Source organism: Dryobates pubescens, chromosome 31, assembly GCF_014839835.1.
Source record: "Dryobates pubescens isolate bDryPub1 chromosome 31, bDryPub1.pri, whole genome shotgun sequence".
Classification (NCBI taxonomy): domain Eukaryota; kingdom Metazoa; phylum Chordata; class Aves; order Piciformes; family Picidae; genus Dryobates; species Dryobates pubescens.
Window position 1 is genome coordinate 9595094 of NC_071642.1, and position 13554 is coordinate 9608647.

General features: G+C 61.3%; 3 protein-coding genes across 6 annotated transcripts in view; 1 reads left to right on the top strand and 2 right to left on the bottom strand.

The window, feature by feature from the left end:
- Positions 1-219: 219 nt before the first annotated feature.
- Positions 220-4821, bottom strand: CKAP2L (cytoskeleton associated protein 2 like). Its single transcript, XM_054174926.1, has 8 exons — positions 4811-4821; positions 4442-4502; positions 2737-3761; positions 2165-2357; positions 1442-1597; positions 979-1042; positions 552-699; positions 220-463 (listed from the first exon to the last, which is right to left on the bottom strand). Exons 1-8 carry the CDS (start codon positions 4819-4821, stop codon positions 220-222), a joined length of 1902 nt encoding a protein of 633 aa, XP_054030901.1.
- Positions 4822-9599: 4778 nt separating this feature from the next.
- Positions 9600-11297, bottom strand: LOC104305921 (interleukin-1 beta-like). Its single transcript, XM_054175014.1, is given in 6 exon segments — positions 9600-9968; positions 10084-10229; positions 10321-10491; positions 10599-10833; positions 10835-10925; positions 11010-11297. Coding segments are annotated over 6 exon segments (894 nt in total). The 5' UTR covers positions 11051-11297; the 3' UTR covers positions 9600-9758.
- A 1251-nt stretch (positions 11298-12548) lies between these two features.
- Positions 12549-13554, top strand: part of OGDH (oxoglutarate dehydrogenase) — a 41993-nt gene continuing 40987 nt past the window's right edge. For 3 of the 4 annotated variants that reach the window (XM_054175010.1, XM_054175008.1, XM_054175011.1), the window contains exon 1: positions 12549-12641. The gene's annotated coding sequence lies outside the window, so the exon portion shown is untranslated. The remainder of the gene's footprint in view (positions 12642-13554) is intronic. The other variant, XM_054175009.1, reaches the window with a different exon arrangement.

The following is a 13554-nucleotide window of genomic DNA, read 5'->3' on the forward strand; positions in this document are numbered from 1 at the left end:
GGAAATTGGGGCAGGCGTCACCGGCAGGGCAGGGGCAGCCCAGGGGACACGGCCCTGGCCCTCGCACACCTCACCAGGCTGCACTCCCGCAAGGTTGGATGTATTTAAAACGTTGCTGAAGGATCTCCAGCAGGCTTCTTGTGAGCCACAGGCACCGAGGGCTCAGTGAGCTGCGTGCCAGGCGGCCCCGGGGGAGCGCGCAGCCCGCCCCCCAGCCCCTCAGCAGCACTCGGGGGGACACAGAGCGATGCCCTCTGGCTCCACCACCTCGGGCAGAGCCTCGTTTCTCCGGAAGAACCACCGAGTCTCCTCCTCTGGGTCCAGGATCTCCCGGAGGGACGACACCACAGGGTCGTGGTCCTTCAGCATCTCTGGGTAGCGCCTCCCTGCCCGCTCGATCCGCAGGGAGCGCCGCACCGGCGTCAGGAACTTCAGCTCGGGGCCCTCCGGCAGCTCCCTGCCTCTGCAAGGGGACAAGAGCCCTCGGGTAAACCCCGCAGAGCGCTGGCACCGAGGGTGCTTCCTGCCAGCAGTGGGCAGCTCGGCCTTACCTGGGTGCAGATGTGACTTGGAGCTTGACTGAGACGGGCAGGCAGGTCAGGGACCTCCCAGCTGGACAGGGAGTGACTGCCCTGGGCTGCCTTCCACCTGGGCCAGGCGTGGCAGGCTCCCCAGGGATGGGCAGCTCAGCCTTCTCCCCTGGGAGGAGAGGAAAGGGACAGCATGGCTGCAGAGGGGTAGCTGGGGAGGGATGACAGCACCCCTGGACACAGAGCTGTACTGGGTCAGGATCATTCCCAGCCCTGGCAGAGGAGTCTGACCCCTTTTGTGAGGGCAGGATGCTGGGTTCTCACAGCTCTTAGTCTCCATCAAAGGCAGCAGGGACACAGGGTGCTAGGGCAGGCTGCAGCCCAGCCTGCCGCAGCAGGGAACTTCAGCCTGCCCATGATGAAGCCTGCTAGCCAGGCCCCACATTACCTTCTGATGTTCGGTCTGCAGCCTTCAACATCTCAAGGACAACTTCTCTGAGCTCCTGGAGTGGCTGCAGGAGAAGCAGAGTGCAGGTCAGTGCAGCCTGACTAGGCAGCAGATTGGAGTTGTAACTGAATAGCAGATAAGGGTTTGGCTGCATCAGGACGTGCTGGAGCCAGGGCAAGGGGCTGCACAATTCCTCTTCTCCAAGAAAAATGCCAGCACAGAGGCCTGGCTTGGGCAGGTGACCACCCAGGGGGCAACCCCCACCAGGCTGCTGTGACACTGCTGCCCCCCTCCCTGGCCCTGGCTGAGGAAAGGCCAAGGTGTCTCTCTGGGACACCACAGGAGCAGCAGCTCTAAAAGGACTTTGCCAGCAGCGACCTGTGGTGCTAAACTCATCCCAAAGCCTGAGCCCTGGGTGCCAGGAAAGCTGCTGTGAACAGAGGCAGGGCAGGGCCTCACTCACCGTGGCACCAGCGCAGACAGCAGCTCGGTACAGCCCTGCCACATCAAAGGGGCCGCTGCGGGCTTGCAGCTTGGCTCTGCAGATCCAGAACTTGGCAAACCTCTCTGCCTGGGGCATGGCAGACAGCATGGCCAGGACCTCCTCTGCCTGGGCACCCTGCAGGAAGCACCAGAGAAGGTTATCAGTTGTGAGGGCTGGAGGAAGTGTCAGTGGACAGCTGCCCCTCAGTGCTCCCTGGCTAAAAGGGGCAAGAGGCTCTGGGTCACCTCCTGCATGGTCATGGGCAGGGAACAGCTCCCCTGACTCTGCCTCCTTGGTAAAGAGTCCAGGATTTGAGAGGAATGTGGAGGGACAGACTCCTGAGTGCTGGCACTAATGGAGCCAACCAACATTGCTAGCAGGCAGCATTCCCAGAGCTGCCCCTTCACAGCAGGGATGTTCCTCCAGCTGGAGTCACCAGCCTGGGCTGCTGTGGTAGAACTGCAGTAGCAGTCACCAGAAGGTGGGCAGGGGCACACAGGAGCCCTGTGAGTGGATGCTGCCCCCTTCTCCCTGTGGTACTATGCCATGTACCCCTGGCCTCTCCAGAACTCCACAGGGATCTTTCCCTTGCCTACACACAAGGTAGGGAACCGAAGCCAAGCTTGGGGGATGTGGCCCTCATCTCCTGGGATGCTCCAGGACAAGAGGAGCCAAATCAAATAGGCACTTTCCCATCCCCACCTCCTCCACAAGCTTCAGGCACTCAGTTAGTAGGTTGTTGGTCTTCTCCAGGGAAGGCAGCTCTGGTTTCTCCTGCTTCTCTTTCTCCTTGATGTTTCTGCAGGACAGCTTCACCGGGTTCTTCTGCAGCAGTATCATTGGTGGCCTCTTGTATGTCTTACCTTTGGATGCCAACCACTCTTGCAGCTGCTTCCTGTCAAAAGCCCAAGGGATCACTGTCACCACCCCAGCAGCTGGCCAGCACTTGCCAGGATCAACTTTTCTCTTGGGAAACTCTTTGCTCTTAGAATCTCCCTCCTGCCAACTTCATCTGCTCGGGAAGAGCCAGCACATCTGTCCTGAAAAGGCTCTGGGCTGGGAAAGGAGAACCTCCCTGGGCTTCGGTGTGCCCTGAAAACCCACTGCTCCCACACCAGGGTACCCTACCCTCCTCTCTGCTGAGACTGTCACCTCCAAGGAGGCAGCCACCCACGAGGGAGGGGACTTGGGATCCCGTTCCCAGCAGCTCGGTTCAATTGAACCTCTGCTGTCCCCTGGAGGTGAGCACAGAGGCAGCCGCAGCTGCTACTTACTTACGGTCCGCAGGCGTGAGGGTCTTGGGGACACGCCTCGGGAACACCCCCCCTGCCTTTGGCAGCTCAGGGTCAACCCTGCCCCTCCTCCAGTCACTCTCCACTGGTGGAGCTCTGGAGCTCTGTGTGCTGCAGGGCTGCTTTCGTGGGGGTGGTGCTCGGGAGACTGCTGTGTGCCCAGGAGGTGCCACCTTCACCTCCTTCCTGTCAGCCTCCCCTTTAGCCAGGGGCTTCTGCTGCCGCACAGTGCCGTCCGGTTTGAGGCTGGACTGCAGTTTTGTGGCCCCCTGGGGCCTGCTGGAGGTCAGAGGCTTTGTGGGAGATCTTTTCACGTGGAGGGGTCTTGCTGTGCCAGTTTTCTCCTGGGTAGCCCCTGACCTTTTATGCAGGAAACGAGTGGAAGCTGCAGGCTGCCATGGGGGCTGCAGTGGCTGAGTTTTAGTGCTTGGGTTCTTGGAGGCCAAGACTGTTGGCCTGAATTTCTCAGGAGCTAGCTTTTCCTTAGCCTGGTGGCTGCTCACTCTGTCCCTGGGGCCTGTGGTGGCTCTGGATGTGATGGCTGAGCTCTGTCTGGGAGTCAAGGCTTGTCTGTCCCTAGCAGCCTGCAGAGCCCTGTTCAGCACAGGCTGCGCAGGGGCTTGTGCTTGGATGTTCTCTTTGTTGCTCCCCAGCCTGTTCTGCAGGTCCCCATTTGGGCAGCAAGGTGCCCCAGGATGGGGCTGGTCACTTTCAGCTGGAGGTGCTGCAGTGTCCTGAGCAGGATTCTTGCTCCTTCCTGGATTTAGGTGACTTGAGGCTGGGAGCTTGCCTCTGGGCTGCACAGAGCGGCTCACGCCTGGCACCACAGGAAGCTTTGTGCCCTTCCTTGGCTGCACTGGATGCAGCCCTGCTGCTCTCTGGGATGCAGCTGAAGGCTTCTGCTGAGCAGCATGGCCAGTGTGCTGTGTGGGCTTGGCACCAAGCTTGCCATCCCTTGGAGCACCCTTTGGCACAGGTCTGCCAACATCCTTCTTGTTCCTGTCAACCTGGAGGGAGAAGCAAAGCTTAGCTCTAAGGAGAGCTCAGGAAGCAAAGCTCAGCTCTGAGGACCCAACAACTTGTTCCTGCCCCAGCCCTACAGGCCCAGGGGGATGGCATGCAAAGGCAAAACAGCTGTCAGCAGAGCAAGAACACAACACCCACCAGCACAGGGGCAGAGGATTAGTCTCCCACACTTAGTCCTTCTGACAAATAAGCCTGGAAAGGAGGTGGCTCCAAGGAGACCTTAGAGCTGTACTTCAATATCTGAAGGGGACCTACAGGAAGGCTGGGGAGGCACTGTGGGGATAGGAGGAGGGGCAATGGTTTGAAACTGGAGCAGGGCAGAGTTAGGTTGGACATCAGGAGGAAGTTCTGCACAATGAGGCTGGGGAGACACTGGAACAGGCTGCCCAGGGCTGTGGCTGAGGCCCCATTCCTGGAGACATCCAAGGTGATGTGATGTGGCCCTGAGCAGCCTGCTCTAATTGGAGTGCAGGGGATTGGACAAGATGACCTTTGAAGGTCCCTTCCAGCCTGAGTCATCCCACAGCTCCATGACTCACTGCCAGCTCCTTAGCAATGTGCTGGCTGCACCCCATCTAGCATCAGAGTCCCAGTATGGGTGCCCAACTCCATGCAGATCCAAGCAAGGAATGCAGAACCAGATTCAAAGGTTTCTACTCACCTGGCCTGGTCTTCTAGGAAGTGGTTTTAAGGGTGGGTTCATCTGGTCCTTCACACAGGGTCTGCAGGAAGCCAAAGAACAGGTTATTGACCAGCAGCTGCAGAAAGGGCTGAAGATCTAACCCCCTCCTGGCTGTCCCACTCCCAGCAGCTTACAAGAAGCTTTTGGAATCAAAAAGCTGTCCAGGAAGTACCAGGCTACATTAATTCTGTTTTCTATGCCTGGCAACAGAAAAGCAACACAAAACATCCACAGCCCAGGCTGGCACAGAACTCTCAGCTTCTACAGGCACCAAAACAGTTCCTGCAGGCAGGGGCCTAGCAGAGGATGGCTTTGGAGGCTCTGGCTGCCCCTGGGCAGTGTCCTGACTTGCCCTGCATGCTGCAGGCAGCCGAGGTGCACAGGTCTGCTGTGCCATGGAGAGCTGCAGAGCCATGGGGGCTCAGCCACCAGCTGGTGGGGCAGCAGCAACCCCCAGCCTCTGATTCTCCTCAAATTGGAGCACTCAGACAGCAAACAGCTGCAGGGTTCTCCAGCCTGGAGCTGGCAGCTCAGCAATTAGGGAAGATTAATGCCTGTGCAGAGACTTCTCTGCAGTGAGACAGCCTGGGCAGCATCCTCTCTGCTTCACAAGTGGTGCAGGATGCCATCAAGGAACCCCATGATTTTTTTCTCTTTGTTTCTGTTATCTCAGTGCAGTTCTCCACAGCCTGGTATGCTTTCTGGTCTCTGTTCCTGCTCCCCTCTGCCCAGCTCCAGAGGTACCCAAGGGCTCCCAGAGCCCTCCTTTGACAGGTGGGTGCAGCTATTACCTCTCAAATGCACTGAAAATGCCCCTCCCTGCCATTAAAAAGCAGCAGGGGGACCTGACCCAGCCTTTCTTCAGAGAGGCAAGTACAAAGCTGAGCTGTAAGCAAAAAGAAACCTCTGCTGCTGCACCCAACAGCTGAGCTGAGCTCACAGAGACTCAGAAAACACCCAGAGGGACAACAGCAGGCAGCAGGAAACACCAGCAGCCAAACCATTCTCTTGCTCCTGCTGCCAGTAACTCCAGAGTGCTGCTGGGGTGCTGTGAGGGCAGAGCTGTGCCAAGTTGCTGCCCTGAGAGCAGGGCACTGGCAGGAGGGCCTTAAAGCATTATGAGTGGTTGGTCACAAAGGACCCTTAGAGATGGTCCAGTCTACCTCCAACACCCTGCTGATCTCACTCTGCACTTGGGCCTCCCAGGTACTCCTGGATCTGTCCTCTCTGCTCTCCTGCAAAGAGATCCCAGAATGGGAGGGGTTGGAAGGGACCTCTGGAGATCACCCAGTCCAACCCCCCTTCCAGGGCAGGGTTACCCAGAGAAGGTCACACAGGAGCACATCCAGGTGGGTTTAGAATGTCCCCAGAAACAGAGACTCCAACACCTCTCTGGGCAGCCTGCTCCAGGGCTCAGTCACCCTTGAACTAAAGAAGTTCCTCCTTATATTTAGGCAGAACTTAACTGATGGTGAAGTTTGTGCCCAGGGCACCACTGAACAAAGCCTGGTCCCATTCTCCTGACAACCAACCTTTGAGTATTGATCAGCATTGATCAGATCCCCCCTCAGGCTGCTCTTTCCCTGACTTTAGCCTCAATTCTCTCAGCCTTTCCCCATCACAGAGATGTTCCAGTCCCCTTTGCTGTCCCCTCTCCAGCAAGTCCCTGTCCTTCCTGAACTGGGGATCCCAGAACTGGACCCAGTGCTGCAGCCATGGCCTCACCAGGGCAGAGGAGGTGGGGAGGTAGGAAGCTGCAGTGCACACACCACCACCTCATTGTCTGGATTTCTTTTACACTCACAACACAACCATGCAGGTCTCCAGAGCTCCCCATCCAAGCCTGGCAAAGCTGTTCCCTGAAATTGCCAGAGCATCTCCCTGCACACTAACACTCCTGGATTCCCAGACTCACACAATAGTTTGGGTTGGAAGGGACCTTGAAGATCATCACGCCCCTGCCGTGGGCAAGGACACCTCCCACTAGCCAGGGCTCAAGGCCTCATCCAGCCTGGCCTTGAATACCTCCAGGGAGGGACATCCACAACGTCCCTGGGCAACCCCTGCCAGTGTCTCCCCATCCAGAGGCACATAAAGAGCAGAGCTCTCTGCTGCTGGGCACCTCAGCTGTGCGGGGCAGGAAAGTGGAGATGCTGCCTCTGCTTCAGCTGTGTGTCTCCGAGTCTGTGCCCCTCTGTGGCCAAGCCCTCTGCAACACAGGCAGGGGGGAAAGTGACAGGGTCGCCCCTGAGCCCCGCGGCGCGGCTCCTGGGGCACCTCACGGCAGGACAGCTTCGCCTAGCACAGTCCAGCGGCCAGTCCCGGGCCTGTCTCTGAAGCTGTCCCACCCTCACCTGACAGCCCACAAGCCCAGTGTTCTGAGGGCACCTCAGTTTCCCGCTGCAAGCCCTTTCCTCCAGGCCAAGCCCTTCCCTTGATGCTGCACCCCACGGCTACCACAAAGCCCCAGGCGCAAAGCGGCACCCCAGGGAGAGGGTGCTCTCAAACCCCCCACCTGCAACCACCTCCCGCGCTCCCTGCCCCTCCAGCCCCGCCGGAGGTTGGGGGCAGCCACCCCAACAAGCCAGCCGCAGCATCCCGGCAGCCCCGTTCCACGGAGCACCTGCCCACGCCCCTGTCACCAGGGGGCCCCACAAACGGTACGCAGCAGGCTGCGTCCCCCCGAAACCAGGGGTCCCCCGGCCGCTCACAGCCCCGCTGAAGCACCCCGCCCCCACCGAGCTTCCAGGCCTCCGCCCTCCCTCAGACTTCCTGGGCGCCCCCCACCTCGCAGGACCCTCCGAGCCTCACCTCGCTCCACCGCCGCCCCCCGGCCTCAGCGCAGCCAACGGCGCGCCGCGCCTATCAACGGCGTGCCGCGCCCAGCTACCGCCGCCTTCTTCAAATCGACCAATGGAGAGCGAGGAAACACCGGCTCCTCGCGGCGAGGCAAGAGAGAGGACCTGTGACTGGATAGAGCAGGGTAGGGGCGGAGCCAAGGCGCCCTCCCCGGCAGCTCGCGTACGGCGCTGGGCCGGCACCAGCAGCTGCCCCTGGGGCAACCGCAGCGCTGCCAGGGCTGCCCGTGCCAAAGCCCCATCACACCCTGCCAGGCCGTGCCACAACTCCACTGCACCGTGCCAAAGCCCCATCACACCCTGCCAGGCCGTGCCACAACTCCACTGCACCGTGCCAAAGCCCCATCACACCCTGCCAGGCCGTGCCAAAACTCCATTGCACCGTGCCAAAGCCCCATCACACCCTGCCAGGCCGTGCCAAAACTCCATTGCACCGTGCCAAAGCCCCATCACACCCTGCCAGGCCGTGCCACAACATTGCTCACAACAATCCCAGGAAGGCTCCAGGCTGGGGGCAGAGTGGCTGGGAACTGCCTGGTGAAAAAAAGGCCCTGGGGGTGCTGGTGGACAGCAGCTTGAAGATGAACCAAGGTGTGCCCAGGCTACCAGCAGCCTGGCTTGAACCAGCAATGCTGCGGCCAGCAGAAGCAGGGCAGGGAGTTGTCCATCTGGGCTGGGCACTGGGGAGGCCACAGCTGGAATCCTGGGCTCAGGGTTGGGTGCTGACTGCCAGAAGGACTTTGAGGGCTGGAGCAGGCCCAGAGCAGGGCAGCACAGCTGGGGAAGGGTCTGGAGAGCAGGGCTGGGGAGGAGCAGCTGAGGCAGCTGGGGGGGTTGAGGCTGGAGCAGAGGAGGCTGAGGCTCTCCAGAGCTCTTGAGAGGAGGCTGCAGCCAGGTGGGGGCTGGGCTGTGCTCACAAGGAACAAGTGATATAAGGACAGGGAATGGCCTCAGGTTGCCCCAGGGGAGGTTTAGTCTGGACATTAAGAAAAACATTTTCATTGAACAGGTTCTCAGACACTGGCCCAGGCTGTCCAGGGAGGTGGTGTAGTCCCCATCCCTGGAGGGGTTTCAAAGCCCTGGAGATGTGGTGCCTGGGGATGTGGCTTAGTGGTGGACTTGGCAGAGCAGGCTTAATGGTTGGACTCAATGGTCTTGAAGGTCTTTTCTAGGCTAAATGGTTCTGTGATTCTATGCCATGCCAGACCATGCTACACCACACCATGCCATGCTATAGCCACTCTGTGCTACATCACAACAGGCCATGCTATGTGATGCCACATGTCATAGCATGCTGTGGCACCACACCATAGAATCATAGAATCAACCAGGTTGGGAAAGACCTCAGAGATCATCAAGTCCAACCTGTTACCTAACACCTCCTGACAACTAAACCATGGCTCCAAGTGCCACATCCAATCCTTTTGTGAACACCTCCAGTGGTGGTGACTCCACCACCTCCCTGGGCAGCACATTCCAGTGGCCAATTACTCTTTCTGGGAAGAACTTTCTCCTCACCTCCAGCCTAAACCTCTCCTGCTGCATCTTGAGACTGTGTCCTCTTGTTCTGGTGCTGGTAGCCTAGAAGAAGAGACCAACCCCCACCTGCTTACAACTTCTTTTCAGGTAGTTGTAGAGAGCAATGAGGTCTCCCCTGAGCCTCCTCTTCTTCAGGCTAAACACCCCCAGCTCTCTCAGCCTTTCCTCACAGGGCCATGCTCCAGACCTCTCCCCAGCATTGTTGCCTTTCTCTGGACACGTTCAAGTATCGCAACATCCTTTTTAAAATGAGGAACCCAGAACTGGACAAGGTACTCATGGTGTGGCCTAACCAGTGCTGAGTACAGCAGCATGCCTCAGTGATGGGTGGTGGCAGTGCCTGGGGCAGAGGTGGCAGCCTCAGGTGGCTGCCAGGGGCTGCAGGGTGGGTATGGGAACAATGTGGTCCTTAGGTCTGAGGAGGTCCCCTGAGTGTGCAACGGTCACAGCACTGTAGGGTCACCCCTACTCCTCGAGCCTTGGGCCCAGGCCTGGAGAGTCTCCAGAAGCAGCAAAACCCATGGGATTGTTCCCCCCAAGAGCCATCTCTGTGTCATTTAACCCCTGTGAGAGGAAACAGCTGAGAGACACCATCCTGGGAAATCTTTTTATTTCCAGCTCCAGCATAAACCAGCACCCCCAGGCCTGCTGACAGCCCCCTGGCACTGCCAATGCCAGGTGCAAGCTCAAGGCCTGTGGGAGGGGCACAATAAATAAGTATAAAATACTCTGAGAGACACAATAAGTTAGTAGCCATTGGGGTGACTTTGGGCCCACGGGGCCCAGAGCTGCTATTTCACCTGAAATAGAGGGGGGGTCCCGCTGGGGGGGTTGTACTCGGTACATACAGCCAGAAAACCGGCAACTGCCGGTTGGGTTGGGGAGGGCTCGGGGGGCCCTCAGTGCCCGCTCAGCTCATAGGTGGCAATGACCTGGTCGGGCTGGTTGGTGATGCCCACGGGCTGGCGAGGCTGCTGCGAGGTGCAGATGAACCAGCCGGGGAAGGCAGCAGACTCGAAGCGAGTGGTGCCCTCGGCAGGGCTGTCCAGGCGGAAGAAGATGAAGCGAATCAGCTCCATGCTGTCAATGTCCCTCCTGATGTCAGCTTCCTGCAGCGAAGAGGGGGTCAGGCTGGGGTGGAGCCCCCGGGGAAACAGGGTTGGGGGTGGGAATAGAGCCCCCCCAGCCCCACTGGGGATGGAGCTCATGGGAAGCCTCACTCACCTCCAGCTGCAGTACAGGCTGGGCCCCACTCATCACACAGGACATGTAGAGCTGGTAGCCCTTGATGCCCAGTGCCACTGGCACTCGCCCAGTCCCCAGCCCGCCCTGTGACGCTCGGGTACGGTACAGAGCAATGTTGAGCTTCACTGCAGAGGGGAGGAAAGGGTTAAGGGGTGCTCTGGAGCTACTGGGTGGTGCCAGGGCTGCGATCACTGGGTCAGGGCCTTGTCCTCTCACCTTTCTGCTTGGCAGAGGGGCCCTGCAGGTGCAGGGCCACCAGCTGGGTGGGAGACTCCAGCACGAAGCACTTGTGGTCGATGTCGAGGATGTCAAAAGACTGGGAGCGAGTGTAGCGGTACACAGGAGCCCCAGCACAGCTGCCCTCGATGTGCTGGAAGGAGACCGGCTCTGTGGGGACAGGGACACGTCAGGGGGTGCAGAGAGACCCAGGCCCAAGAGCATCCCCCAAAAGCATCCCCAGCTGGAGCGACAGCCCTGACACCACTGCCCCATACCAAAAATATCATCCAGAAGGTCCCCGAGGTCACTGTCAGCAAAGTCCCTGTGCGCTGGCTGCTTCCAGAGCTTGGCCACAGTTGCCACCAGCACAGCAGCCTGGCGGAAGGTCCTGGCAGAGTGCCCCTTGGTCACTGTCACCTGGATGCCCACCTCAGGCGAGGTCACCTTCATGTCTAGATGGGGTTTCTAGAGAGGAAGGGGCACCTGAGGTGAGAACTCAGCTTCCCCATCACAGGGGTCCTACCCTTCCCAGCTGCTACCCGCCCAGCATTACCTCGTGCAGGCAGAGGCAGTCAGGGCCATAGAAGGTCTCCTCGCTCAGGCTGAAAGGCAAAGGGAGATGGTGAAAGCTGCGACAGCAGGGTGGAATCACATCCCCAGTACCTCCCTGGCACAGCCATGCTTACTTGCTGCTCTCCAGCACATCCAGGTCGGGAACAAAGGCCATGTCCACGGCTGACTGCACAAAGCTGGGCAGAGACCTGCTGGTACCCGTCGAGCGCTGCTGTGCCTGCTGGGCCCGCGTCGTGGCCTGGGTGCTCTGTGAGCCCTGCCCGGGCGCAGCAGGTTTTCAAGGGTGCCTGGAAGGAAGCATCGTCAGAGCGGGATTTCCACCTTTCGCAACGTCCTGGCTTGCCCAGTTCCTCTGGTGACACTGGGAGGGCTGGGGGGGCTGTCTGTCCCCCAGCAGAGCTGTGGGGCTGAGCCAGGGGCTGCGTGTGGGGCAGAGCAGGGGGGATGCTTTGGCATTGGTGAGCCGGGGCGATGTTTGGGGTCACTTGGAGGGCTGCCTGACTCAGCAGGGCCTGCCCCAGACCCAGCCCAGCCGGACACCGTGACGCTTGCCCTCGTCAGGCTCGGGGCCACTGCTGCCAGGGAGGGGCTGGTGGTGCAAGCACTGCCACTTCCCCATGGCTTCCTCCTCTGCTGCAGGACTTGCTCCATCATGCCTCCCGTTCTCACCACCCCACGACCAGAGGGAGCAGGACCTGCTTAGTCCCTCGTGCCCACCTATGCTGCCGTGGGGACACGCTGTGCCTTTGGGGACATTCCTTGTCACCATCCCCCGGCAGGCCCCGCTCAGCAGGGTACCCGGCATCCCTCTGGGGTGCCGGTGGTTGCGCCACGTTGGCAGTGCCAGGGACATGTGTGGCTGTGCTTGCATGGCCATGGGCTGTCAGGGTGTTTTCCTGGCACCAGTTTCACTTCCCGAAAGTGCTGGGCAGTCCCATGCAGCTGCTGGGCTCGGGGCTGCTGCGGCCATGACTCACCTGGCAGGAAATCGCCAACAATCCCCAAACTCCCCCGGGCACCTCCTGCCTGCCCAGCCCTGCCTGTGCCCCGTGCTTGGGCGAGGCCTACTGCCTGCCACCCGTGCTGGGATGCCTTCAGAATCCTGAGGTCCTCCAGGCAATGGGGTCCCTCATGCCACGGGGTCCTCCACACTATGGCAGAGGTCCTCAGACCATGGCCAAGGTCCCCAGGTCAAGGTGGGGATCTCTAGGCCACACCCAGGAGCCCCAGACCACGGTGGAGGCCCTCAAGCCGTATCAGGGGTCTCCAAGCTGTGGTGGATGTCCCAATGCTGTAGTGACAGCCTTTAGATCATGGTGGGGGTATCCAAGTCATGGCAGAGGTCTGCAGGCTGCGGTGGAGGTCCCCTGGCTATGGGGGGAGTCTCCAGGCCATAGCAGGGGTCCTCAGGCCGTGGCGGGGCACCCCAGGCTGTGGTGAGGGTCTCCAGACCATACTAGAGGTGCCAGGTCGTGGTGAGGACCCCCGAATCCATACCAGGGGTCTCCAGGCCCCGCCGGGGTAACCACGGCGACAGCCCCACCCTGCTCCCCCACGTTGGCGCCGCCCCTGGCCCCGCTCGGTACGCGGAGGCCCCGGCGCAGGCGCCCTGGCGCGCAGCGGGGCGGGGCGGGCGCCCGCGGTGACGCACGCTCGGGGCGGGGCTGCGCGGGGCGGGGCTGCAGCCGGCGGTTGGGGGCCGCTGTCAGAGTCGGGGCCACGAGCGGGGCGGACGGACGTGCCCGGTGGGTACCGCGGCGGGGCCGGGCGGCGGGGCAAGACCGACGCGGGCCAGGGGCCAGGCCCAGAGCGGGGCGGCGGGGCGGGGACTCTCGGGACTCTCGGGGGCCGCGGCCGCTCCCGCTCCCCGGTGTCCTTGGCGCCGCCGCCCGGGCGCCTTGGGGCGGAGGGGGGAGGCGGGACTACCTCGGGATTGGCAGCCGGCGCGGCCAATGGGAAGGCGGCTCGGCGCCTGGCGTCGTTCCTATAGGCGGCTGGCGGCGCTAATTGGCGGGCGCGGGGCGGGGGCGGGCCTGGCGCGCGCGCGCGGTGGCTGGGGGTCTCGCGGTCGCTTCCCGCGCCCGCCCCCACGTGGGGCCGCTCCGGGACCCCTCCGAAGTCCCCCCAGGCACCGCCTGCGACCCGCTTGGGCAGCCCTCACTGCCCGGAGCGTCCGGCCGCCGGGCCGCGCCCAGGGTGCCCCACTCCGCCCCACCCGCAGGGTGGATCCCTCGCTCCGGCCCTGCGGGGCCTCCCTGGGTAGCCTCGGAGGGCTCGGGTGGGCCCGAGCTGGGAGGGGACCCTGCACCCCTCAGAGAGGGTCTGCACCTTGCCGTGGGCTGCCCCGAGACTCTTTAGTTGCCGCCATCCCTGAGGCGTCGGTGGCTGAAGCAGCCGGGTCAGGAGCCCACGGCCCTGAAGCAGCCACGGCCCTGCCGCTCTGTTAACGCTGAATTCGGTCCGGTTTTAACCCCCCCAGAAGCTCGGCGCCCGGGGCAGGTGCCAGGGATTCCGCCTGCCAGAGGTCAAACGTTCCTTAATCTGCTTAACGGTGCACTCCTGCCTGTCCTTGCTGTGGGACATCCCTGTTCCGTGATGTCTCGGTGCAGTTTGGGCTGCGAGAGCCCGGCCAACGCCTCCACTGCGAGAGGCTCTCCA